Below are 10,711 nucleotides of genomic sequence, written 5' to 3' on the forward strand. Positions count from 1 at the left end.
TACTGTTTTTTTTAAAAAATACGTTTACTGAAGTAGCGTCAACTACTTCACTGGGCAGTGAATTCCATAGATTAACAACCCTCTGGGTGAAGAAATTCCTTCTCAGTTCAGTCCTAAATCTGCTCCCTCTAATCTTGAGGCTATGCCCTCTTGTCCTAGCTTCACCTGCCAGTGGAAACATCCTCTCTACTTCTATCTTATCTATTCCTTTCATAATTTTATATGTTGCTATAAGATCCCCCCTCAATCTTCTGAATTCCAATGAATATAATCCCAATCTACTCAGTCTCTCCTCATAAGCCAACCCCCTCAACTCCGGAATCAACCTAGTGAACCTCCCTTGCACCCCCTCCAGTGCCAATACATCCTTTCTCAAGTAATATGTTGAACCCCAGTTTTTCATTAAAACCTTGCTTTAGCCTATAAATCCCATTAGGAGACACCTTTTTCTGTGCATATCCACCTATAATATAAGACTCATTGCCCCTATATGGCATCTTTGTGAACACCCCAAATTCTCTCCAGTTTTGTAGTTCTTGTTTGGCATGTTTTGTTAACTTTTCTTTTAACTTGTTCTCGGCCACTAAGTTTTCCTGATCACGTGGGGTTTTGCTCCTGGTGGTTATCCTGGTATATTTCTGGTTGCTGCTAAACCAAACCCTCTTGTTTTTTCTTCTACTTTGGGACTGTTACTGTTTGACTTTCCCTCCTATTAATAGGATTTCCTTTAACAGTTGATGATCTCTTTCAAGAGACCTGTTCATTGCTGTACCCACTCACTGGTTGAGCTTACACTGTGTGCTTTTCTGATTTCCACCTTTCCACATCATGTTCTCAATCCATTGCCTTAACACCTTCTTTTCATTGTGTACTTGATCCGACTTGTATATCTTCCAGTAGTCTTCACTGCTGTATTTAAGTTTGTCACATTTCTCCATTGAATAGTGCCTTCTAGTAAATGTTGTACTGTAGTACTTGCTTTTGCTAGCTGTCCTTTTGAATTAATACTATCATATTGACCATAGGCATATCAGGACAGGTGGATAAAGTGGTCGAGAAGGCATTTGGTACACTTACCTTTATCAGCTGAGGCTTGGCGTTTATAGCAGGGAGGTTATATGGGCAATTAATGTTTGTTGGGCCACAGCTAGAATCCAGATTTTAGGAAGGATGTGATAGCACTGGAAAGGTTGGAGAGGACACTTAGCAAGTTGTTGCCTGGGTTGGAGAGTTTGTTATGAAGAGAAATTGGACCGACTGGGGTTGTTTTTCTTGGAGCAGAGGAGATTGAGAGGGGACACGATCAAAATTGAGGGGCGTAGGGTAGGTAGGAAGGCACATTTCCTCTTGATGGAGGGATCAATGACCATGAGCATAGATTTGAGAGAAGGGTCAAAAGGGCTTTAGAGGCAGAAACCATCTTAGCATTAAGTATTTAGATGTGCAGTTGCTGTGCCAAGGCGCATAAGCCTATGCCCCAAATGCTGAAAAATAGGCTTGGAATAGTTAGGTGGTAGTTTGTGACTAGTGTGGACACGATGGGCTGAAGGTCCTTTCTCTGTGCTATAGATCTCCGTGTCTCTAAGATGAGAAAGTGGTTTAAGAACAACCATAATTTTAGTTGACAGCAGACTTCAGGGCCTAAATGGTATACTGCTCCTGGTTGTTCTTTTATACGTCACTGAACCATATCAAGGACATGCTGTTAGATGGTCAAGATTTGATGAAGGAGCTAGGATTAATAAGCATCTGAAAACGGGAATGAGATGGAGAGGGCATTTCAGATTTATGGTCTTAGCAGCTGAAGCATGATGACTAATGGTGAAATTTTAAAATTGAGATGCTCAAGAAGTCAGAATTAGCAGAGTGCAGATATCTCAGATGGTTGATGGAGGAACTTGATGATGTGGAGGGGGTAAGGTCATTGAGGAATTTGAAATAACTGAAATGTTTTCTGAAGGTCGTGAGTCATTGGAACTCTCTTCTTGGATAGATGGATATTAATAAAGTAGAGGTTTTGCAGATGACACCAAAATTGAAGGTGTAGTGGACAGTGAAGAAGGTTACCTCAGAGTGCAACAGGATCTTGATCAGATGGGCCAATTGGCCGAGGAGTAGCAGATTTACTTCAGTCTCCAAAGATCATAGTTAAGATGCGACTCTGTCCCACCCACGTTTCCAGAATGTTTCTTGTAGATGTGCATCACTGTGCATTCCAAGTGACTTCCCATGGATGTGCTGCAGCGTTAGTGAGTGCAAATGGAATGTAGAGGTTTTGTTTTTCTTGAGCAGGAACTAGAATGGAAAACTAACTGTAAAATTGGGTGTTTCTAAAGGATACAAAGCACAAGGTGTACTTATCCCCACACCCAAGAGCTGAAAGGAGGTGAATGGATATATGATATTGTACTTTACAGTTTTAACTGATGTGTAAACGTATATACATGTGCTGATAGATTTTCATTAATTCATTCCAAAAGGCTTGCTGGTTATCGTGATAGTACTGCAGTGCTTTAATGGCAAGGTGTGGTCACACTTACATGGCTGAAACTAAGTCTGTTGTTGAAGAATTGAGTATTGAGGAAATATAATGAAGCAAAATTTATAGGACATGCTTGTTAAACACTTTTTTTAATTGTTTCTCTTTAGGAAGAAAGACGACGACAAAGGAACGCAGTTATTATTCAGTCCTTCCTAAGGGGATATAGGGACAGGAAACAACAAGTAGGTTACAGAAATGTATTAAAATTGCAAAGTATTTGGATAGGACTGAAACTAATGAAGGGCTCGTTTGAGAGCATTTGATATTTTTAGCAGAGGTACTTCTTTTCGCTGTATGAGGGTGCTTGTCAGGCAAGAAAAGAAAAAATGTTTGATTCGACTCGAATATTTCTTTTGAAACATTTCTGCTGTAAAATTATGCTGCTTAACATCCATGTGGATGGCACAGTAGCAAAACTGGTTGTTGGATATCTGAAATAAAACAAGAAAATGCTAGATATATTCAAGACGTCTGCAGCATCGACAAAGAAAATAGTTCAAGTTTTAATTCATTGGCCAATGACCAGAATTCAAGTTCATTGAGTTTTGATTTAAAAATCTTCCTTTCTGTCTCTCTGTCTCTCTCTCTGTCTGTGTCTCTCTCTCTCTGTCTGTGTCTGTCTGTCTGTCTGTCTGTTTCCCCTCCCCTCCCCTCCCTGTCTGTCTGTCTGTCTCCCCTCCCCTCCCCTCCCTGTCTGTCTGTCTCACGTGCTCTATAGTTGCTATCAGACTTGTTGACTGTATCTAGCATTTTCTGTTATTGTTTCAATCACCTTGTTAGATTTATTTGCAAACAGCGGTCCTGTGACTATAGTATTAAGCAGTCCTCTTTCAGATTTGTTTAGTGTTTCTTTAAAAGAAACTTTAAAGTGTTAATTTTTTCAGTGGTTTTTAAAGATGTGGAAGCCCATTTTAAGGAAGGATTGTAACTCCGTTAAGGTATGATATTTGGACATTGGAAAGAATGAAATGTTTTGAATATTAAACAGATACACTGTTGCAACTGATGCAAAAACAATACCTAGTAAACAGTAATGTCAACTGTTTTAGAAAATTCAGTTTTGATTTGTTTTATTTCCTTTGCAGCATATGGTTCAGCGAAGCGAATTTGATGATTATGTTTCCTTAGCCCAACTAGGAGGAAATTTTTCTATCAGTGATGGGCATAACTTGACTGTTTTAATAAGAAAACTCCTATTTTTTTACAAACAAAATGAAGATTTGGATAGATTGGTAAGAGAAGTTTACCATTGCAATCAATTTCTTATGAGCTCAAAATGTTCAGAGCAGGCCTTGATTCCCAGTCAAAAATGCAAGTGCTACATCAGTTGTTTTACATGGCTATATCATCCTGCTTTCAGACTGTCCCAGTGAAACTTCGAGGCAACAGTATACCTGTGGTAGTGGAATTTACTGCATCAAATACTCAGCATTCACTTTTGATGTGCGGTTTTACTGTGTTTGAACTGTTCTAAACCAGAAAGAATGCAGTACTTTTGGGTCACTAAATGTGGGAACCTTTTCGTAAATTAATATTCTCTTCTAGTTTATAGAAAAAAATCTTCAAGAATGTTTTTCTCCTTTAACAATTGTCAGTCGGGGGAACTATGCTGGCAATGGGAAGAGTATGAATTGATTTATGATATGGTTTCTATACTTTCTTGTTCAGCAGTCTCATTGGTATCCTTGTCTGTAGATGTGATGAACTCTCAATCATCTTTCTTTGCTCATGTGAATGAACCTGAGCCTGATATTGTATTGGAAATTGTGTTAAGCATCACAGTAAGACTGGTATTTTTTTTCAATCAATTCTCTGCAAGATCTAAATTGACTTGAGTTTTCCTTCTTTGTTTCAGACATGGATTTGTCAAAACTTGGTTAAGCATAGTGCTCAATATGTGCAACAGTTAGCTGATTCTAACAAACACATATGTTTATATCAAATAAAACGTTTATTGGGTTTATGTTGCAGGTAAGTTTTTTTTTATGGCAGACCCAAACAATGATGAGTGATATGAATGCCATTAGAATTAAGAACTTGAAAGAGCTAGAGTTCTTTATAACTGTGGGGTGCTTTTGTGGAAACAAGTCTAAATTTTTAATTTTTTTTCTGTCACTTGCAACTTAAATAGAAATGTTACAGTTTAAAATGGCAGGCCAAGAGTTTTTATGGATGTGTTATGAAGTTTTATATCCATGTTGTTACAGCAGTGTCATGTTTCTGCTGTGCTGGCAAATTTGCATTTGTCATTGTTGCACTGCTATGATGAGCACCCTTCGGCAAGGGAATCAATGAAATACTAATCCAGTGAGGATGGGAACTTTATCATAGAATAATTGAATCATAGAATCCCTACAGTGTGGAAACAGGCCATTCAGCCCAACAAGTCCAAACTGCCCCTCTGAAGAGCATCCCACCCAGAGCCATTCTCCTACCCCTTCAATTCCCTTGTCTAACCCACCTAACCTAAACATCCCTGGGCACTACGGGCAATTTAGCGTGGCCAGTCCACCTACTCTGCACATCTTTGGACTGAGAGGAAACAGGAGCACCCGGAGGAAACCCATGCAGACACGGGAAGAATGTGCAAACTCCACACAGACAGTTGTCAGAGGCTGGAATTGAACCTAGGTCCCTGGCGCTGAGGCAGCAGTGCTAACCACTGAGCCAACGTGCTGCCTGGTGATGCAACACTTTGCTTCCTGTAGATGCTTCCCTGCATTTTTAGTCAGCTATTTATAGAACAAGTACAAGTTGCTGCATTGCCTTAGACTTTGAAATTAAAAAAACAAAATTATTGATCTACTTCTTTCATTTTGGAGTGCCTCCCCTTACCATGTATTTTGTGGCAGTCCAGAAAACTAAGGAATATAGTATGGGAAAATTATGACATTATGTCCTTCAGGAAAAATAAGGAGAACTGAATAATATTTGAATGGTGAATCACAAAAAGTTAGTGTACAGGTTCAGCAGGTAACAGGGAAGGTAGATGGAATGTTCCCCTTCCATTCAAAGGGAATGGAGTATAAAAATAGGGAGTTCTTGCTAAACTTACACAAGGTACTAGTTGGACCACAGCTGGAATACTATGAACAGTTTTGGTCCCCTTAATCTAAGGAAGGATATACTAGTATTGGAGGCAGTCCAGAGAGGCATCACTAAGTTGAATCTGGGTATGTAGGGCACTCTTATGCAGACAGATTGTGTAGGTTGGAGTTCAGCAGTATGAGAGGAGACCTCCTTGAAAAGTACAAGATTCTTTGGTTGACATGGTAAAGGCTAAGAGAAAGTCAGACCAGACAGCATACCCTCAAGAGTGTAAGGGGTTGCTGAGGTAGGACAGTGATGAGAAATTTCTTCTCAGAGGGTAGTGAACCTGGAATCCTTTGCCATAGAGGGCATTCGAGACTGGGTCATTAAGTGTTTTCAAGACTGCGGTAGACAGATTTTTAATCCATAAGGGAATCGAGGATTATGGGGATAGGTTAGAAAAATGTAGGTGGGACTCATAATATCAGCCATTATCTCGTTGGCACAGCAGACCTAGTGGGCTGAATCACTGTTGCTTCTTTATTTCATAACAATGACACATTGTAAAGCCTTTGCTGATCCAACTGTGGACTGTTGTTAGGGATAGCAATCTTTGTTTGGGATCATTTTTCCTTGTGTTTTTGGGCTTTCCTCATCTTTGTTTCTGTACTCAAAAATTAATAACCCGCACACCCTACAATATGTGCAGCCTGATGACACTCGGAAATTTGATTTTTGTCAATATTGGAGCAGTGCCATGTTGACCTATGTTACGGGGATTTCATTAGGACATGCTAAACCTGTCAGCTTTACTACTTTGTAGGTTATCTCCCTCCTTTTCCTTCAGCTGTATCACAAAGGCAGGGTTCAGCTGAGGATGGGGATGTCATTTTGGAGTCTTGAAAGCTCGTGAAATAAGAATGCAGTACTTTGTTCCAGTGGGTTAGTCTTGGCGATTATGGAGTAGTTTAATTTGGGAAACTTAGTCAGCATGGACAAGTTGGACCAACGGGTCCGTTTCTGTGCTGTATTGACTCTATGACTCTGATATTAATGAGTGTTCTACATTTCCAAGTTGCGAATTATACGTTTTTTTTCTTTGACCGCAGTGGTGGTTATCACCACCTTTTGGACCATCTTGTCTCCTCCTCCAGCTAGGAGGAGAGGCATCCTAAATTTAGAGCACTTTTTTAGATCCATCCCCATTTGAGGTGAGCAGAGGGCGTTTTGAAACGTACAGCTCATTCCAAGATGCTGCTGCTCAGAGACACAGGTGTCCAGTGACCTTGATGCATCTGTTGCCTGTGTGTAGATTTTTGACGAGGGGCTCCTAGGTCCACAGCTCTGTTGCTGTTGCCAATCCTGTGTATCTACAAGACTTGACTGATGGACCCCAGTAGAAGATTGAGCCTAACTTGATTTCATATTTGGAAGCCCAGGTAGTCCTCATTGACTGCACAATTTTGACAGGTTGATAGTCAGATTTCAATCATGTGTTGAACTGCAATGACTGAAACCACCTTTTTTAAACTCTGTCATAGGAGATGGGCATCACTGGCTGGCCAGCATTTATTGCCCATCCCTAGTTGCCCTAGAAGGTGGTGGTGGTGGTGAGCTGCCTTCATGAATCGCTGCAGTCCATGTGCTGTTGGTTGGCCCATAATGCCCTTAGGAAGGGAGTTCTGCTGCTCTTGTCCTACTTGATGGAATTTGTTGTGGGTTTGGAAGGTGTTGTCTAAGGATCTTTGAATTTCTGCAGTGTATCTTGTAGGTAGTAACTGTAGTGAGTACTGAGCATTGTGGAGGGTGAGGATGTGACACCATTCAAGCTGGCTCTATTGTCCTGGATGGTGTCAAGCTGCTTGTGTTGTTGGAGCTGCACGCACCCACCCAGTAAGTGGGGACTGTTCCATTTCAACTGGTGCCTTGTAGATGGTGGACAGACTTTGGCAAGTCAAGAGGTGAGTATTCCTAGACTCTGATCTACTCTTGTAGCCACTGTGCTTATGTGCCGAGTCCAGTTGAGTTTCTGGTCAATGCTAACGCCCAGGAGGAGGATAGTGCGGGATTCAGTAATTATAATACCATTGAATGTCAAGGGGTGGTGGTTAGATTGTCATTGTGGGAGATGGTCACTGTCTGGTATTTGTGACACGAATATTACTTGCCACTTGTCAGCTCAAGCTTAGCTATTGTCCAGATCTTGTTGCATTTGAATATGGGCTGCTTCAGTATCTGCTTTGTGAATGGTGCTGAATATTGTGCAACTGTAGCCTTTCATCCCCATGCCTGCCCTTATGATGGAAAGTAGGTCATTAACAAAAGGGTTAAAAATGGTTGGGCAAGGGCACTATCCTGAGAAACTTTTGCAGAGATGACTGACCTCCAACAACCAGAATCATCATCATATGTTTTCTGAAGAAGGGTCTAGGCCTGAAACGTCAACCTTCCTGCTCCTCTGATGCTGCTTGGCCTGCTGTGTTCATCCAGCTCTGCACCTTGTTATCTCATCTTCCTATGTGTTGGGTATGACTTAAAGCAGCTGTTTGGACCCAATAGACATTGGTTCCAGTTTTGCTAGGGCTCCTTGATGTCACCTCGTTGCTGCAGTCATTGAAGTGCACTGCCTTTTTTGTCTGTTCTGCTATTGACAACTTTTTGGACCCCACTTTGTCTAGCCTCTTTCACTGAACTGCTGCCATTTATGGCTGTACGAAGAAGCAGCAGCTTCCATTGGCATCATGGAAGGGACTGTTGGAATGCACAAACCTCCACATTGGAACCCATGCAGAAGAACAAGAGCTACACATATGTGGAGCACCACCACCTGCAAGTTTCCCTTAAAGTCATGCACCATCTTGTCTTCGGTCTGTACTCGGAGTTCAGAATGATTAGGGGGAATCTGATTGAAACTTTCAGAACAGAGAGGCCTGGATAGAGTGGATGTGGAGAAGATGTTTCCACTAGTAGAAGAGACTAGGACCCAAGGGCACAGCCTCAGTGAAGGGATGACCCTTTAGAATTGAGATGAACGGGAAATTCTTCAGTGAGGGCTGGTGAGTCTGTGGAACTCATTGCTGCTGTGGAGGCCAAATCATTGAAAGTGTTCAAGACAGGGATAGCTTCTTGATTAGTAAAGGGATGAAGGGTTACAGGGAGAAGGCAGGAGAAGAGAATTCAGAAATATATTAGCCATAAGAGTGGAGCAGACCCAGTAGGCCAAATTGCCTAATTCTGCTCCTACATCTTATAGTCTCAGTGGAACCAATTTTATGCTTCTTTGATATAGTAGGAACTGCAGATCCTGGAGAATCTGAGATAAAAAGGTGTAGAGCTGGATGAACACAGCAGGCCGAGCAGGAAGGCTGACATTTTGGGCCTAGACCCTTGGCCTGCTGTGTTCATCCAGCTCTACACCTTTTTATCTCTATGCTTCTTCTCTGCTGGGTCAACATCCAGGAACTTCCGCCCTGTGAGCTGTGAGTGTACTCCCATTGTATCAATGATGGTGATTCAGGAAGGTGGCTCTCCATGACCTAGCAATACTGCTCAGGATCGAGTGTTGGAAAAAACATGATATATTGCCAGTTTAGCCTTGTTATCTCAAAGGAATTGCTAATTTCTGATATTACGTTGTGCTGTATAATTTTGTTTTTTTTGTTTTACCTTCTCTGCCTCAATTCCTTGTTTTAAAAATGGGGATTAGAACTGTTCTTCATTTTTGACCAGCAAGGTGGTGGAGGGTGTTAACAACGCTATCAAGCAATGCATCCTTAGCAATGCCTCACTCACTTTAACCTCAGATTGGCTTCTGCCTGAACTGCTCAGCTCCTTACCTTATTACAACCTGGATCCGAATGTGGACACAAAAAGCAGCAGTCTGGAAGTGATGAAAGTGACAAACCTTGACACCAAAGCAACATTTGACTGAATGCAGTAACAAGGAGCCTGTGTAAATTTAGAATCAATGGGAATCGGACCAAAGCTCTCTGGTGGTTGGTGCTGTACTAAATGCAAAAGAGGATTGATGTATTTGTTGGAAGTCCATCATCTCAGCTGCAGGACATCACAGGAGTTCCTCAGTGTCCTCAGCATCCGTTTTCAGCCACTTCATTAATGATTATCCCTTCGTTATAAAGTCAGAAGTGGGATGTTGGCTGAATTAAACAGGTGACATTCAGCAACAGTTCCTCAGATACATAATTAGTCTGCCTCCATATGCAGCCAGACCTCGACAACATTCATGCCACACGAGTACCGGGTAATGGTCATCACCAACAAGAGAGAAATTAAGCTCCTGGACATTTGAACAGCATTAACGTCACTGAATCTCTCACGATCAACTTCGTGGGATGTAATTGACCAGAAACTGAAATGGACCAGCCATATGTGGCTTTAAGAGCAGATCAGAGACTGAGCATTCCATGGGAAATAATTCCATTTCTGATCTCCAAAGCCTGTCCACCATCTACAAGGCACAAGTCAGGAGTGTATTGGAGTACTCTACAGTTGCCTGGAGGAGTGCAGCTCCAACAGCACTCTGGAACCTTGACACCATCGAGGATGGAGCAGCCTACTTGATTGGCACCCTGTCCAATACCTTAAACATCGATATGCAGTGGCAATAGTATACAGTATCTACTAATGCACAGAAGCAACTTACCAAGACACCATTGACCTCTACCACCTAGAAGGACAAGAGCTGCAGCTACATGGGAACACCTGCACCTGCAAGTTTCCTTCTAAACCAAATGCTATCTTGCCATATATTGCTATTGCTTCACTTTCTGTTTGCGAGTCCTGGAGCTGCCTTAACAACACTGAATGTAGTTACATCGCATGGACTGCAGTGGTTCAAGAAAGAACCTCACCACCAACTTCTTGAAGGCAGTTTGGCAAGGCCAATAAATGCTGGCCCAGCCAGGGACACTTGCATTCTGCAACTGAATAAAATTAAAAACTGAACTTCGGGGATTTCCTTTTCAGTTTCATAATTTACAACACCTTTTATAATATGAATACCAGGTGAAATGAAGATTAAACTCTCCATAGTTTGAGCAGAGATAGTAGGAACTGCTGATGCTGGAGAATCCTGAGATAACAAGGTGTCGAGCTGGATGAACACAGCAGGCCGAGCAG

General features: G+C 41.7%; 1 protein-coding gene across 1 annotated transcript in view; it reads left to right on the top strand.

Annotated features, from left to right (window-relative positions):
• Positions 1-10,711, top strand: part of ube3c (ubiquitin protein ligase E3C) — a 111,999-nt gene that overhangs the window by 17,652 nt on the left and 83,636 nt on the right. Inside the window, exons 4-7 of the mRNA XM_048606079.1 lie at positions 2,650-2,724; positions 3,628-3,774; positions 4,398-4,513; positions 9,797-9,833. Coding sequence (XP_048462036.1) covers positions 2,650-2,724; positions 3,628-3,774; positions 4,398-4,513; positions 9,797-9,833 — 375 coding nt within the window. The remainder of the gene's footprint in view (positions 1-2,649; positions 2,725-3,627; positions 3,775-4,397; positions 4,514-9,796; positions 9,834-10,711) is intronic.

The sequence above is a fragment of the Rhincodon typus genome, chromosome 2, assembly GCF_021869965.1.
Source record: "Rhincodon typus isolate 14 chromosome 2, sRhiTyp1.1, whole genome shotgun sequence".
NCBI classification, from domain to species: domain Eukaryota; kingdom Metazoa; phylum Chordata; class Chondrichthyes; order Orectolobiformes; family Rhincodontidae; genus Rhincodon; species Rhincodon typus.